Genomic DNA, 18287 nt, shown 5'->3' on the forward strand with positions numbered 1-18287 from the left:
GCGCTCTCTGTTATTTTAACTTCTCTGTTCTGGCAGAATATGGAGTGCTATACACAGAGGAACAAGTGAGCAACTTAAACGAGAACTTTGAGGAGATCGTGGGTTGTGACATCAGGCTGCCGACCAAGGAAGAGCGACTGGAAGGCGCTCGTGCCGTCAAGCAGTTCTACTACAACGGCAGCGACATCACGTTGGACGACAGCTACACCACAGCGCTGGTGAGTCTAGGGCACCGCAGCTGCTAGAAATACTCCCCTGCAGCTGTTCGCTGACCTTACAGGAGCTCGCGCGGGCCGGAAATACATGCCAGGAATTTAAAGATAAACCGGGGAACGCAAAGTACGGCATATTTGAGCGAAATATGCGAAATCGTTTCTACATAAAATCGTACTGTCTGAATATAACTGTATCACTTCTTTAATCGTCAAGCAGTAGATACCGACGTCCATGTTGATGCCGTGTTTCTTCCAGATGGCTTCCGATACAATTCTGTACTGGCGCCTAATGAACAAAATACGAGCGTACGGAATATCAGACCAACTGATGCGACGGGACTGTATACTAGCAAACAGAACGCAGCATATCATTCTCAGCGGAGAGTGAGTTTCAGACATAAAAGTAACTCCAGGCGTGCCCCAAAGGCACGTGTTATAGTAGGCTACGATTGTTTTTCACAAAATGTATAATGATGTATTCGTTAACGTCGAAAGTTCGATGAGGCTTTTCGCAGATGATGCTGTAGCATATAGAGAAGTCCCAACGCTAGAAAATTGTAGCGGAAAAGCAAAGAGCATCAATACATTCTGCAGGGATTGACAATTGATGCTCAAATGAACGGACGTAACATTGGCAGAAAGACCCATTACTGTCTTTTTACAAAACAGAAAAACAAATACTGGAAGCAGTTAACATCCATAAGGTTTCTGACAGTATGCGTACTTAGGGATTTAAAGTGGAACGGCCATATAAAATTAATGGCCGGTAAGGCAGCTGCCAGACTAAGATTCATTGGAAGAATCCTCAGGAAATCTAAATCAAGCCACAAAGGAGGTAGCTCACAGAACCCTCGTCCGACCACCACCAAACAGGATTGATGAAGGAGAAACACAAGATCCAAAGAAAAGCAGCACATTTCGTTACAGGTTCATTTACAAGGGTGCGAAAGCGTCACGGAGATGCTCACCGAACTCCAGTTGCAGAGGCGGCAAGAGAGACATTTTGCATCACGGTGTGGTCTACTGCTGAAGTTCCGAGAGCGTACGTTGTAAGACGAGTCAATCAACACATTACTCCTCCTATGTGTGGTAAATTTGTGGTAAGGTCTTATGGGACCAAACTGCTGAAGTCATCGGTCCCTAAGCCTACACACTACTTAATCTAACATAAACGAACTTACGTTAAGGACAACACACACACTGCCATGCCTGAGGGAGGACTCGAACGTCCGACGGGGGGAGCCGCACGGACCGTGATAAGGCGCCCTAGACCGCGTGGCTACCCAGCGCGGCTCCTCCTATGTGCATTTTGCTAAAATTTCATGAACAGAGAAATTCGAGATCACACGGAGGCTTAACAGCACTCGTTCTTCCCGCAAAAAATTCGCGGCTGGAACAGCAAAAGTACACAAAATACCGTCCGTCTCACACCATAAAGCATGTAGATGCAGGTCAAACAGCACGCCACACGGGGAAATTTCGAGAATTGCGAGATAAAAATGGCATAGGTAACGTTCCGAGTCAGCGATGTTGCTGCACTAACTTTTAGCACTTTGTAATAAAAAAGCGCAATCATGTTGGCCCTCATAGGAACTGTTCAGGAACTAAATGATTAACTACGAAATTGTTCTGCATGACACTTTCATCGACGCTTTTTATTTTCATACCTTTACATCACACTTGTACCATTACCTCCTTTCTGCGTAATTGTTCAGCGTTGAATTGTTTGAAATACGCGCGCAGGCGTCAGTCGCAACCTATAGCGATGATACTGCAACGTAGCAGTTTGAATTCTGTATACTGTTTTCGCAAAGCCACGTATATTTTGAGAGCGAGTAAAAGTGTCCTAAATATACGTAACATGACTTAATATGCAGGCAAAAAGTTATTTATTATTAATGGAAATGTTACGCTCTCTTTCAATGAATGACAACGTAACGTAACCTGCAACTAACACAGTGATAATATAGAGCGTGAAATGATTTCTTTTCCCAGCAAATTAATCTAATATTACACAGAAAGAAAGAATGGTACGTAAACTGCAACTAAACCAGCGATAATATGGAGCATGAAATGATTTCTTTTCCCAGTAAATTAATCTAATGTTACGCTGAAAGAAAGAATGGTACAAACATCTACGTATTTTTTGAAATAACTGCAAAGAATTTCTTTAACTTTATCTCTTTAAGAATTGAGTTGTCTTTTAATCTTTGGAATAACTGAAAATATTTTAAACCAGAGGTGAAGCCTCACCTAAGCCTTGCGGTGTTAAATCTCTAGATAAGTTTCGTAATCAAAAATATTAACTAACTTTAATATTGAAAACTGACTGTGAAAATTCATAAAAGCACTTTGAATTATTTTCCTTTGCGAGTGAAGCTTGGAAACACTGGAATATTTTTAGTACACGCAATGGCGGATTCAGCGCCACCGAAACAGTCGAAGCCAGATGGGCAATCGACAGCAATATTATTATTATCTTTAAATAAATATCACGTGGAGGGAGAGTTATTTTTGAAAGGAAACATAAATACTTTCAATTAATAATATATTGTAACCTTAAAGCTCATACAGATAGCTAGTTATACATACATCAATCCACAGGAGGGAGAGAACAAGCGAAAAACAGAGAACAAACAGGGGCGAGCAACACCGATCTTGTGTATGTATATTACACTTGAAGTTCCATGCTTTCATGGAACGTATTGAAATATATTATTCTTTGCAATTAATGGAAAGTATTTACAATGTTTGTCATAGAATATTATCAGACTCGACAAAATGAGTTATTTTCTCTTTCTACATTTCATTCACATCAGTTGAATAAATCGCGTCATACATTAGACAGGCTTCCAGGTGGCGCCACAGACTGTAGCCATTTAACAAGCGCCAGGTAAAAAGTAATTCGTTACATTTAATCGTTCTTATTAATTTGTGCATCCCGTAACCTGTGTATTATATCTTTCAGTTCGATTCGCACCTCTTTTTCGTGGAAGGCGTGGACGGCATGGTGAGGAGTATGGCCCGCTACTCCACAGAGCCTATCTACTACTACCAGTTCTCGTTCAAAGGTCCCCTCAGTGCATACCCTCACGGCGCAGGTACGTCGCGCAGTTGCTAAAGCATAGAAATCACTTAATTGCTTTACTTAAATCACTTCATGATGCTTTCTAAGTCTTATCCAAGTCAAGCTCACCCTCTCTTTCTTTTTCTCTCTTTTTTTTTTTTTAATGCTGAAAGCGCATTTTGTTGTATCAGAATATTAAAGTTATAGTGTTGTGGTTTTTTGTAAAACTTCATATTGATGTAAAATGGTGGAAATTTTAAGGAGTAATGTGATATAGTATGGCGTAAAACGTGTCGTTTCTCTTTGCAGTCCCAAATATGGTCTTGAAAAAATATCAAGCGTGCACTCTACACGCAACATCCTAGGGGACGTGGGACAGGGCGATCGTGTAGATTTGCCTGTTCAAACATCGCATATCATACATGTACATGATAAATAAAATAAGCCAGTCTCACTCAAGACAGACAGCCATCCGAGCACCAGTTGTGCCGTTAAATAAACCTGTTGCCTTAAGATTAGGTTCCGAACGTTAACAGTTGTTTCATGCAAATTGCATAGTGTCTCTATATGCTGACAAATTCATGCTGCTAGATACTAAAAAATCATAACCTTTATGTTTAACTACAATCTGCTGCTAAACTTACGAGAACTTCACTTTCGTGTATGATCGAGGGCACTCCTGTTATCACACAGAAAGCGCCCTTTCAAGAACGAGTGAGATAAAACGCATTATTCACTGATTCCGTGCTAATTACCACACTGCATTTTGTTTTCACAGCTGCATAAAAAATGCAAACAAGTCTCTTTGTGCGGATATTTTTGGCATAATATTTATAAATACACTATCTGATCAAAAATATCGGGACTCAGCCATTAAATGCAGACTTGATCACCAGATGTCACTAGAGACAGACCCGTCAATATAAAAGGAGTCAGCAACCACTGTGTTGTCAGTAGAAAAGCCGTAACAGCAGAATGTGTCGGTCACAACAGTTCAGTGACTTAGAATGCGGATCAGTCATCGGATGTCACCTGAGTAACAAATACATCAGGGAGATTTCAGCCCTTCTCAAGCTGCCTACATCGACGATCAGCGAGATTTCAGCCCTTCTCAAGCTGCCTACATCGACGATTGGTGATGCGACTGTGAAGTGTAAATGTCAAGGAACAACCACAGATAAACCAAGTCCAGGCACCCTCACGTACTGAGAGAGATCGTAGAGCATTGCAGAGGAGGGATGTAAAAAGTCGTATGAAATCAGCATGAGCTACAAAGAACTAACAGCAGTTGATGTACGACAATGCCTGTGTGTAGGGGTTAAAAATAATGTGGTACAGTTTTTCGTAAGCTAGACGCTTGTGTAGACAAAGTTGAGTGTCACCTGAGATGGTGTAAAGAGTCACGCCACTGGACAGAGGACGCCTGGATGTGAGTGACCGGAAGCACTAAGTCACTCTGAGCCCTGTGGCAATCCAGTGGAACGGTTTTGGCTTGGCGAATTCCCGGATAAAGTTGTCTGCCATCATGTGTAGTGCCAACAGGGAAGTAAGAAGGCGGTGTTGTGGTACTGTTGTGTTTCCCGTGCTTAAGTTGTATTCCACTTATCACGCTTAAGAAAACACTAAATGCAGAAGGATATGAACATATATTAAAGAATTGTGTGCTGCGCACAGTAGAGGAACAGTTCGGAGATGCTGATTATATTAGCGTCACAATGCAAACTCACATAAGGCAGTGTCTCTGGGCAATGGTTTGTGGGCAACAATATTCCTGAAATGGACTGGCCTGATCAGTGTCCCACCCGAAATCAACGGAACACTTTTGAAACGATTTCGATTTCGCTCCAGAATCCGGCTTCCAGCACCACTACCTTCTCTCATTTCAGCGCTTGAGGACGAATGGGCTGCCTTTCCTCCACAAACATTCAAACACGTCATTTAGCGAGGTTCATAAAGCCGAAGGATGCGCACACTTTTATCACATGTCCACTAATAGGTGTCTGCATACTATTGCCTTAACCCGTTCATGGATAAAATTCATTTTTTACAGATTTTTAAAATATTAAGGTGATAACGGTTTCTTTTCAGTCCCATTATTATATTTTCACCACCAAAATATTTTTTAAGTTCTCCATTTTTTCACAACAGGAATTGGGACACATATGTTCCATGAAACATGAAGAGTTGATAATAGCCAGATCAAGAAAAAAATAGAATAGTCGATGCCACCATTTTATGGATCGTCTGCCTACCATATATCTTTCACGCAGCTGATCAAATCGGTCAACGCCGCCCAATGTGTTATTGTAATGACTTACTACTTCAGGACAGGATACAGTTACCTTAGAGCCATCTTTCAGTTTTCTTTCAATAAATTTGACATCTTTTGGATTGTTGTATGTGGAAAGAAGGCAAACTGCTTTGTGGTCCTGCCATTTCACAGCAGCTACACCACACTTTACTGCAAACTGAAACTCTCCACGTTTGAGATCACTTTTTTTGTTTTCCAATATTCCTGGTAGTCCTTTCCTCTTTCCTCTTACAGTTCCACAACTATAAAGGCCTTTGTTCCTCAGTCCTTTCATCAACTTGTTTCAAAACATATGTGCTCCATAATGTTTTTGCAAAAAAGTTTCTCAAAATAAACAAATTCACTGTCTGTTACACTGAAATCTACTTTCGATTTTGGCTCCTTACACAGAATCACAGTGTTTTCAAAACATGTAGTATCATCACCTCAGTCACTGTCGGAATCACATCTTGATCTCCTGTCTCTTCAGTGTTTATAACACATGCATTATGTTCAGCCTTTTCATAAGAGTTCTCATCAGCGAAAATATCAGGAAAGACATTTGCAATTCTACGCCGGCCGGAGTGGCCGTGCGGTTCTAGGCACTACAGTCTGGAACCGCGTGACCGCTACGGTCGCAGGTTCGAACCCTGCCTCGGGCATGGATGTGTGTGATGTCCTTAGGTTAGCTAGGTTTAAGTAGTTCTAAGTTCTAGGGGACTGATGACCACAGCAGTTAAGTCCCATAGTGCTCAGAGCCATTTTGCAATTCTACTGTCAGTGTTATTTGTGAAATGTCTGAACTACCACCTGCTGTTCGATTTTCTGATACCTCATGTGGCATACCACTTCTAGATGACTCTGCATCGGAAGTATTGTCCTCTTCAGGATAATCAGCTTCAGCTTCCGAATCCTCAGGATCATCTGGCAGCGAGAAAAGATAATGGAGAATCTCACTGTCTTTTACTATCTGCAAAATAGTAATGATAATTCATTAATAGCAAGCTTTAACTGTATTATTTTCAGTGTGAAAAGGAATAAAACAGCATCACATTATATTTCAAACCGTTAAATAACTTTACAAATAATGTCCGCTCACCGCCTTCTCTATTGCCTTTGCAGTGCAGTCCCGATTTTTTCTCAGGTTCAGTACAGTCGTCCCTAGATGGCAGCACCATGCAGAGCTGGGTGACATACACCCCGACACTCGAACTGGCGCTCAACCACGGAAGGGTTAATAGTGTACTCATTTTATAAACTGAAACGCCTTTCTTTGCTGCAGTATTTAGTTGTTTATGTCCCGGCTTGTTAACATTTTACATCAACGCATCTTCAGAGCATTCAATGTGGAATTATGCAACTTGATTTTCACATGCGACGGATTACAAACTGTTTCCTAAATTTTGAATATCGCATGCAAGAACAAAACTGTATACTTCACAGTACATCGCTAAAGATAAAGGGATTGGATGAAAATATAGAAAAGCCGCCAGAAACGCAGGTGCTACCAAAGCCTGCAGATTGCACTGTTGTATGTGACCATGAACGGCTCCTGTAATGTCTTCAATAAGTTGCAGGTTAGATCAGTGTTCTGTGTAGTTGTGAGTGCATTACGCCAGAGCTAAGTGAAGTCAAACGTCGGTAAACTTTGCTTCTCGTATGGTGGGTGTTTCCGTAATGAAGGTGGCCGAAGTGTTTGCTGTTACAGGAGGGACCGTATGCAAGAGTTATACTGCGTACAGGGGATGCGGAAAAACATCATCCGTTAAGTCACAACGCGGGTGGAGGTCTGTGTTGAACAATCGCGACAGCCGGTCATTGAAGAGCACTGTGTTGTAAGCTAAGAGGACGATAGCTGCAAAAGTCACTGCAGAGCCGAATGTCGCACTCACGAACCCACAAAACAACACGAAGAGAGGTGCATAATCAGCGAAATGCAGGGCGAGCTTAAGTTACAAAACCGCCCATCAATGATGCAAATGCCCCTAAAAGGAAAACGTGGTGCAAAAGCCATAAAACCTGCAATACAGAGAAGTGGAAGAAAGTCATTGCTCGGATGAGTATTGTTTGACACTGTTTCCAACTTCTGATCGTATTTACGTGCCAAGAGTGAAACATAACGGTGTCTCGGTGGCTGATTTGGGCAGCCACATCGTGGTATTCCGCGGATTGCGTGGTTACCCTGCAAGGTGCCATTACTACCAAGGGTTAAGTGATCGCTTTGCCTGATCAGGTCCATCCTATGGCAGAATATTTGTTCCCCACTGGTTATACTTTGTTCCAAGACGAGAGAGCCCCTCTTCACACACATCGCATCGTCTAGCACTGGTTTCATGAGCAAGAGGATGGATTGTCGCATGTCCCCTGGCCACCACAGTCACTAGAGGTCAGTATTATCGAACCTTGGTGATCTACTTTGGAGAAAAGGGTGCACGATCACTACGCGCCTCCACCATAGTTTCCTGAACTTGCCGCTACTTTCTATGAAGAATGGTATAAGACTCCCTTGAAAACCATAAACGACCTGTACTTATTCGTTTCTACGCGCCTGGAAGCTTCCTACACTGTTTTAAGCACGGTAATGAGTTGTCTTTTTTCTCTTTCAACATTTTCTCTCCGGACCCTGTACCTTAATACAAAAGGCGAAATGCGTCTCGAACATAAATAAATACATACTGCAGCAAGAAAAAGGATTTTCAGTTTTCAAAAGTAATACACAAAGTTTGACAACATAGTTTTGTCTCCCCACTCACGCCCCATCATCTTTTTCCTCTTAAATATGTTTTAATATGCTAGAATCCTGAGTTGTTTCACATAGACGAATAGTGACGGGGTACTTATAAAAATGTTCTCTGATAAAAAAGTGAAGCTCTCACAAGGCACAGTCGGACGCCAATATAACTTCGAACACATATACAGGGTGGTCCATTGATAGTGACCGGGCCAAATATCTCACGATATAAGCATCAAACGAAAATACTACAAAGAATGAAGCTCGTGTAGCTTGAAGGGGGAAACCAGATGGCACTGTGGTTAGCCCGCTAGATGGCGCTGCCATAGGTCTCACGGATATCAACCCCCATTTTTTATTACGTAAAGAAATATGAATGTTTTACTTGGACCACTTCTTTCGCTTTATGATAGATGGCGGTGTAATAGTCACAAACGTATAAGTACGTGGTATCACGTAACATTCTGCCAGTGCGACCGGTATTTGTTTCGTGATACATTATCCGTGTTACAATGGACCGTTTACCAATTGCGGAAAAGGTCGATATCGTGTTGACGTATGGCTATTGTGATCAAAATGCCCAACGGGCGTGTGCTATGTATGCTGCACGGTATCCTGGACGACATCATCCAAGTGTCCGGACCGTTCGCCGGATAGTTACGTTATTTAAGGAAACAGGAAGTGTTCAGCCACATGTGAAACGTCAACGACAACCTGCAACAATTGATGATGACCGACTAGGTGTTTTAGCTGCTGTCGCGGCTAATCGGCACATCAGTAGCAGACAAATTGCGCAAGACTCGGGAATCTCAAAATCGTCGGTGTTGAGAGTGCTACATCAACATCGATTGCACCCGTACCATATTTCCATGCACTAAGAATTGCATGGGGACGACTTTGAAAGTCGTGTACAGTCCTGCCACTGGGCACAAGAGAAATTACGGGACGATGACAGATTTTTTGCACGCGTTCTATTTAACGACGAAGCGTCATTCACCAATAGCGGTAACGTAAACCGGCATAATATGCACTATTGGGCAACGGAAAATCCACGATGTCTGCAACAACTAGAACATCAGCTACCTTGGCGGGTTAATGTATGGTGCGTCATTATGGGAAGAAGGATAATTGGCCCCCATTTTATCGATGGCAATCTAAATGGTGCAATGTATGCTGATTTCCTACGTAATGTTCTACCGATGTTACTACAAGATGTTTTACTACGTGACAGAATGGCGATATACTTCCAACGTGATGTATGTCCGGCACATAGCTCGCGTGCGGTTGAAGCGGTATTGAATAGCATATTTCGTGGCAGGTGGATTGTTCGTCGAAGCACCATACCATGGCCCGCACGTTTAGTGGATCTGACGTCCCGGATTTCTTTCTGTAGGGAAAGTTGAAGGATATTTACTATCGTGATCCACCGAAAACGCCTGACAACATGCGTCAGCGCATTGTCAATGCATGTGCGGACGTTACGGAAGGCGAACTACTCGCTATTGAGAGGAATGTCGTTACACCTATTGCCAAATGCATTGAGGTTGAGGGACATCATTTTGAGCATTTATTGCATTAATGTGGCATTTACAGGTAATCACTCTGTAACAGCATGCGTTCTCAGAAATGATAAGTTCACAAAGTTACATGTATCACATTGGAACAAGCGAAATAAAGTGTTCAAACGTACCCCTATTTTAATTTAAAAAACATACCTGTTACCAACGGTTCGTCTAAAATTATGAGCCATATGTTTGTGACTATTACAGCGCCATCTATCACAAAGGGAAAAAAGTGGCCCAACTAAAACATTCATATTTCTTTACGTACTACACGAATATGTAATAAAAAATGGGGGTTCCTATTTAGAAAAACGCAGTTGATATCCGTTTGACCTATGGCAGCGCCACCTAGCGGGCCAGCCATAGCGCCATCTGGTTTCCCCCTTCAAGCTAAGCAAGTTTCGTTCCTTGCAGTTTTTTCGTTTGACGCTCATTTCGTGAGATATCTGGCCCGGTCACGATCAATGGACCACCCTGTATATCATCGGCGGGCATGTCAATGAGTAGAGCTGCAGTTCTCTGTGAAACGTAGAACGGCCACCAGTGTGCATTAGTGTTGCTCGTGTTTCGTGTTGTTAGTAGGCCTGGTAGAGCATATAGGTAAGAGGAGTGAGCACCGCCAGACTTTGATGAGTGTGAAGGACATGACGCGTATTCATGTGAGACAGCGTTATTAGCATCTGACAGAATTTCAAATGGGCCTCATTGTGGGTGTACGAGGTGTGTTAAGAAAGAAACCGAACTTTTGCTGTATCGGCTTTATTGCTTATCGCACACTATTTTAAGCATTGTCCCCTTGAAAATAGTCCCCTCTATTGGAAATATACCGTTCCCTTCGTTTCTTCCAGTTTTTGAACGCCTCTTGGAACACATTTTGTGAGATGACCCGCAGGTTCCTCATCCCATTGTCCTGTATCTCCTCTATGGTTTGGAAACGACGTCCTTTCAATGTGTTTTTCCATTTGGGAAACAGGAAAAAGTGTGCTGGGGCTACATCCGGAGAATACGGTGGATGGGGCACAATGGGAACGTTGTGTTTTGCTAGATAGCTGCAGATAAGGAGAGACGCGTCAGCTGGCACTTTCTCGTGATGCAACGCGCAACTTTGGTTTACCCACAATTCAGGCAGCATCCCTCATGAGCAGTAGGATTCCCTGGTAGATTTCCTTGTTTACCATCTGACCACGTGGTACAAATTCAAGATGGATAATGCCTTTGTAGTCAAGAAACACAACCAACATCACCTTGATCTTTGACCGACTCATGCGCGCTTTTTTTGGACGAGGTGACCCTTTGCCCACCCACTGCCAAGACTGCATCTTCGTTTCAGCATCATAGACGTACACCCACGTCTCATCGCCTGTTATGATGTTCTTAAGAAAGTTTTCATTGTCATTAACAGTGGTAAGTAGTTCCTCGCACATTTCAACACGAGTCTCTTCCTGATCTCCAGTCAACAAACGCAATTTCGCCCTGACATGACGCATCTCAAGTTTTTATCTCAAAATTTGATGGCATGATCCTACGCTAATGCCCACCTCCTCAGCAACGTCCGTAACAGTTAAACGACGGTTTCCGCGAATCACAGCACGAATGCTGTCCACATGGCCATCATCTGTTGATGTGGAAGGACGCCCAGACTTGGAATCGTCACAGACCGACATTCTACCTTGTTGTAAACGTTTGAACCACTCGTAGCATTGCGTGCGCTCATACAGTCCTCCCCGTACGCTTGGGTAAGCATTTGAAATGTCTCTGTGAAAGTTTTGGCAAGTTGGTAGCAGAATTTAAGGCACACACGTTGTTCTTCAAGTTCCTTCATTGCACTAATCCGATGAGCAGGCTGTACATGTGCTTACTTCACGAGTTATGGTTCGTTTGCTAATTGTGCGAGCTGCACGAGGCAAGTGGCAGCTTGTTGTCAAACCTGCTGCTAAGTGCGCTCAGCAGCCGCAGCGCGCTCTCTCTGCTGGCTGGCGTGCTATTTCGAAAGGTGGTTTGCTTTTTGAACACACCTCGTACAATATCCAGAATTGTGGGGCATTCAGATCTGACAGTGGCCCGATGTTTGGGTGCATGAGAACCTGAGGACAGGCATACTCGGCAGGTTTCCGGTCGACCACGTCTGACCCCACAAGGGAGGACCGCCATATAGTTCAACACGCACGTCTGCACCCACTCACTTCTGCGTCTGTCATTCGAGAACAACCAATGGACTTCCGCAACATTCTGTATCTTCCCGCACCTTTGGTCACAGACTACCAGCAGTTGGACTAGGGAATTACCGCACCTTGCATAGGCTGACGTTAACGCCACAACACAAACTGCTGCGTTTGGAATGGTGCCGTACTTGGGGAGCTCGGACTGCTGATGAATGGCGTCGCGTTCCGTTCATCGATGAATTGGGGTTCTGTGCTACCCGGAAGACCATCCTCAGCGAGTATGGCTCCAATGATTTGGAGAGGCACAGCGGTGTCAGTACTGGCGTAATCACAGTCTAACACAACAGTCGCGACACTCTGTCTCTTTTTTGTTACCTACCAAGCGGCCAGGAAGTTACACTATTGAGTTCGGCGAGATCTTGAGAGCGACAGCAGTGGAATAGATTTTACGAACGGTAGAGTCTGTTGCACAATAAACTGCGGCAACAAGAAGAAGAAGACGTGACATTTGTCTTTTTTCAGATTTCCTAACGATCCTAGGAGGTGTGAACCGTTATTTTACAGAACAGTTTATTTACGATTTCCTTGTAACCTATAGATATTGACAGGAGAATATGGTGTTCCTTAAGAACAAAAAAGTTGCCAGTGAACAACAGAAGACCTGACCTTTTGCAGAAACGCGTCCATCTACTCAAAAACGTGAAGTTTTCTTCGCTACACTTCCAGTCAAATCAGTGAAAGTGGAATGTAAGAAACGTGTGTGGAACGCAGTATCTACATTATTTAACGTAGCAGATAAGCCTTCACAACTTCCATTGAAGGAAAAATCACATAGAAGTGCTAATAGAAAAACAAAAGCAAAAAAATTGTTTCTCAAACAGAATAAGCCATTTCCACAATCGTTGCTGCGCCTGAGCCAAAAACGGCAAGAATGCTCAACACATTCACTTTTGAGCAAAAGTAATTATATTTACAAAATATTTATGTATTCTGACCCTACGACTTATCTTGGAAGAAAGATTAAGGCAAACGTACGTTTCCAGCATTTGTAGACTTAGAGAAAGCTTTTGACAATGTTGACTGGAATACTCTCTTTCAAATTCTGAAGGTGGTAGGGGTAAAATACAGGGAGCGGAAGGATATTTACAATTTGTACAGAAACCAGATGGCAGTTATAAGAGTCGGGGGACATGAAAGGGAAGCAGTGGTTGGGAAGGGAGTGAGATAGGGTTGTAGCCTCTCCCCGATGCTATTCAATCTGTATATTGAGCAAGCAATAAAGGAAACAAAAGAAAAATTCGGAGTAGTATTAAAATCCATGGAGAAGAAATAAAAACTTTGAGGTTCGCCGATGAGAATGTAATTCTGTCAGAGACAGCAAAGGACCTGGAAGAGCAGTTGAACGGAATGGACAATGTCTTGAAAGGAGCATATAAGATGAACATCAACAAAAGCAAAACGAGGATAATGGAATGTAGTCAAATTAAATCGGGTGATGCTGTTGGAATTAGATTAGGAAATGAGACACTTTAAGTAGTAAAGGAGTTTTGCCATTTGGGGAGCAAAATAACTGATGATGGTCGAAGTAGAGAGGATATAAAATGTAGACTGGCAATGGCAAGGAAAGCGTTTCTGAAGAAGAGAAATTTGTTATCATCGAGTATAGATTTAAGTGTCAGGAAGTCGTTTCTGAAAGTATTTGTATGGAGTGTAGCCATATATGGAAGTGAAACATGGACGATAAATAGTTTAGACAAGAAGAGAATAGAAGCTTTCGAAATTTGGTGCTACAGAAGAATGCTGAAGATTAGATGGGTAGATCATATAACTAATGAGAATTGGAGAGAAGAGGAGTTTGTGCCACAACTTGATTAGAAGAAGGGATCGGTTGGTAGGACATGTTCTGAGGCATCAAGGGATCACCAGTTCAGTACTGGAGGGCAGCGTGGAGGGTGAAAATCGTAGAGGGAGACCAAGAGATGAATACACTAAGCAGATTCAGAAGGATGTAGGCTGCAGTAGGTACTGGGAGATGAAGAAGCTTGCACAGGATAGAGTAGCATGAAGAACTGCATCAAACCAGTCTCAGGACTGAAGACCACAACAACAACAACAACATTTATGTATTACAAAGTCGAGTGAAGTGTAGCACTGTGTGAAACATTAGGCTCCCTACAAAGTTGTTATATGTCAAGGGAAGTGCCTGTCATAACAAGAACAGACGACAAAATAAATATATTCTTCTCACACATAAAATATGTGTTTACATTGTCTTGTTTTCATGGTAGAAAGAAAATTTTTCACATATTCGAAAGTATTTCTTCATCACTAAACTGTAGCTTATGTCATTGAAACAGGGAGATTCGGCTGTTTTTACGTGTATTTCATGATCAATCACAATTCTTGATAATTTACTAGTGCTTGGCAAGCAAAAAAGTAATAACTGTTTCGCTTAGTTAGAAAAATAAATGAAAACAAACTTTAACTTTATGGCTGCTTTTTCGCCGCTTGGGGCGCTAGTGTCGCACCGGCTGGCAGACGGTTAGAGTTCTCATAGCAATGTGTTCAAAAATGGCTCTGAGCACTATGGTACTTAACTTCTGAGGTCATCAGGCCCCTATAACTTAGAACTACTTAAACCTAACTAACCTAAGGACATCACACACATCCATGCCCGGGGCAGGATTCGAACCTGCGAGCGTAGCGGTTGCGCGGTTCCAGACAGTAGTGCCTAGAACCGCTCGGCCACTCCGGCCGGCTCATAGCAGTGAGTGTCAGGAATGTATATGTAAGACTGTGGCTTATTGGTGTAGGGAGTCATCAGGTATGGCTTCTAGTCATGGCTGGTGGTGAAAAGGGAATTCTGACAATACAAGGATACGCCACCGGCATCCTGCGTCCACATGTGCTGCCTCTCATGCGACAGTATCGTGGTGCCATTTTTCAACAGGTTAATGCTCGACCATACATGACATGTGTCTATATGAACTGTCTGCGTGCTGTGGAGATTCTACCGTGGCGAGCATGATCCCCAGGTCTGTACTCCATAGAATGTACGGAATGTGGGACGATCTCCCACATCAGTTGTGTCCCAGTGCCAAAATCCAAGATATCAAGGACCAGTTATAACATTTATAGGCTGCAGGGGAGGATACAATGGCCTTCTGACACTCTTCTCAACAGAATAATTGCAATGCATCTAGGCCAGAGGGGATGCAACATTATTCTGATATGTGACCTCATAGTGCCAAATTGTTTTTTGAAAATTTGACTCGATATTGTAATTCCTGAAATAATATCACACACTCGCTCAAGCCGTGGAATTTCATGTCGTTTCGTCATCGCCTTCTGTGTGCTTCACTTCTATCGTCAAGTAGTGTAATTACGAGAATCATTGTTTTTTGTTGTTTAACACAAGTGTGAAGAGGAATGAAATGAAATATCTAAAAATTAACAAATTTCTTATGGTGGCTATTCAGTTAATTAAAAATTCTCGCCACACGCTCCTTAATTGTCATAGAATCCCAATCCTTCTCTTATATTTGACTTACAGGCCGATTTACTTAGTCTAATCAGACAGCATCTTCACGAACCTAATTTAGATCACGCAAGAGAACACATAAAACTTTATTATTATCAGTTTTATTTCTTAAGCATTTCTATGATTGAAACTTCCTGGCAGATTAAAACTGTGTGCCCGACCGAGACTCGAACTCGGGACCTTTGCCTTTCGCGGGCAAGTGCTCTACCATCTGAGCTACCGAAGCACGACTCACGCCCGGTACTCACAGCTTTACTTCTGCTAGTACCTCGTCTCCTACCTTCCAAACTTTACAGAAGCTCTCCTGCGAACCTTGCAGAACTAGCACTCCTGAAAGAAAGGATATTGCTGAGACATGGCTTAGCCACAGCCTGGGGGATGTTTCCAGAATGAGATTTTCACTCTGCAGCGGAGTGTGCGCTGATATGAAACTTACTGGCAGATTAAAACTGTGTGCCCGACCGAGACTCGAACTCGGGACATTGCCTTTCGCGGGCAAGTGCTCTACCATCTGAGCTACCGAAGCACGACTCACGCCCGGTACTCACAGCTTTACTTCTGCCAGTACCTCGTCTCCTACCTTCCAAACTTTACAGAAGCTCTCCTCCGAACCTTGCAGAACTAGCACTCCTGAAAGAAAGGATATTGCGGTGACATGGCTTAGCCACAGCCTGGGGGGTGTTTCCAGAATGAGATTTTCACTCTGCAGCGGAGTGTGCGCTGATATGAAACTTCCTGGCAGATTAAAACTGTATGCCCGACCGAGACTCGAACTCGGGACCTTTGCCTTTCGCGGGCAAGTGCTCTACCATCTGAGCTACCGAAGCACGACTCACGCCCGGTACTCACAGCTTTACTTCTGCCAGTACCTCGTCTCCTACCTTCCAAACTTTACAGAAGCTCTCCTGCGAACCTTGCAGAACTAGCACTCCTGAAAGAAAGGATATTGCGGAGACATGGCTTAGCCACAGCCTGGGGGATGTTTCCAGAATGAGATTTTCACTCTGCAGCGGAGTGTGCGCTGATATGAAACTTCCTGGCAGATTAAAACTGTGTGCCCGACCGAGACTCGAACTCGGGACATTTGCCTTTCGCAAATTAATAGATGTTCTGTAACAAATCAAGGAAAAAAAATTTAATTAATTTTAATGTTTGCTCTATTAATGAAATTCAATCTACAGTGAAGAAAATATAGAAAATATTACTCATTGAAATCTGTATCAAGAAATGTTGCTTCGTCATAGTTATGATATTTCTTCTAGATTGTATGTATTTATAACAAAATGGCAATTTGAAAATGATTACTTTTATCAAAATCAAGCTTTTGCAATGTTTGGTTTCTGCTCCATAGATAAAAAGAAACATTGACATTCAAGTATCTAGAATTGTTACGATTTCCGAGCAACCGACATCCGGTGCATAATTCCTCTTCTGCCTTTTGTGTTTAGGGGCGTCGCATGGTGACGATCTGAATTATTTGTTCAATAGAAATACGGTGGAAGCCAATTCCACTTCAGGCATAATCCAGGCTCAAATGACACAAATGTGGGTTAACTTCGCCAAATATGAGTAAGTATAAAACTTATTATATTTCATATTTATTACTTTCATTAGTGATGGTCAATGGTACGAATCAAATTTCTCGCAGATACGTGTAAACCGGCATTTAGATAAGTAATATAACCGATAGCCATTCTACTCAATGATTTTCTGAAAAAAATAGTAATAGGAATTTGCTCCAGTTCAACGACCTACTTCCATGTGAAATATAAGACTATTAAAGCCACAACTAAGTCCACTAATTGATAAGTCCCTTTCTTACCTCTTTATGTGTTAATTAGATTGATGAATATCCCTGTCAGAATTTGAATTCGTGAGCATGTAATGTGAAAGCAATTTGTAGACGGTGATGCACCCGCAAAAACATTTACTATCCAGGTGAAATGTGATAAGCAGCAATGAAAAATAGCAACTCACGAAAAACTATTGCCTTTTCAAATAAAGAAAGAGCACAATAGTTCATTTCTGTTGCCTGTTTCCCAGATTCCTAAACAGAAGTCCTATTATAATACTCTGTTAATTTTTAGAGTATGAGTTGCGTTGTAAAATAAACCACTTAAAACAGTTTCTGAACATTTATACTAATTCTGAGAAGTGGTTTGTCCAACTGACATATTTACTGTTGTTTCAGCAATCCGACGCCGGAAGTGACATCACTTGTGCCACTGACGTGGAAACAGTACGACGAGTCTACCCAATTCTATTTGCAGATAACATCACCGCTTAGTAACGGTACCAATGTGTTTGGTCCGTACATGAAATTCTGGCACGACCTGCTCCCTCTTAGTTAAAGGCCCTACACTCACCACAATTATTTCAACGCAGACGTACTGACGTAAATTAATGAGACACTATATGCGGAGAGAGCAGTCTCATAGAAGCTAGGTGTGCCTGCAATCTTTTGAGTAAAACTGACATTGCTAACGAACGTTTTTGAAACTGGTTTGATACATGACAGGTCTTTAGTTTTATTTCCCTTTTTTACAGACACTTTGTGACATGTAAGTCATTCTATGAATACCATGAGTTTGCCCGGCGAAATACTGTTATACACTTTGTTTTGTATTTACTCGAATAAGAAGTTGAACCTGTGTAATCGTTGAGTGATAACCAGTAAAGTAATTTTTTACTGAGCATTGTGTACGTCGTCATTTCCTTA

The 18287-nt window shown here is 42.4% G+C and overlaps 1 protein-coding gene across 1 annotated transcript in view; it reads left to right on the forward strand.

Annotated features, from left to right (window-relative positions):
• The window catches only part of LOC126458820 (esterase FE4-like), a 223891-nt gene extending 205972 nt beyond the window's left edge, over positions 1-17919 (forward strand). The window contains exons 10-13 of the mRNA XM_050095822.1: positions 37-218; positions 3184-3316; positions 17017-17137; positions 17760-17919. Of these exons, the coding sequence (XP_049951779.1) occupies positions 37-218; positions 3184-3316; positions 17017-17137; positions 17760-17919 (596 nt within the window). The remainder of the gene's footprint in view (positions 1-36; positions 219-3183; positions 3317-17016; positions 17138-17759) is intronic.
• The last annotated feature ends 368 nt before the right edge of the window (positions 17920-18287 follow it).

This window comes from Schistocerca serialis, chromosome 1, assembly GCF_023864345.2.
Source record: "Schistocerca serialis cubense isolate TAMUIC-IGC-003099 chromosome 1, iqSchSeri2.2, whole genome shotgun sequence".
Taxonomy (NCBI): Eukaryota; Metazoa; Arthropoda; class Insecta; order Orthoptera; family Acrididae; genus Schistocerca; species Schistocerca serialis.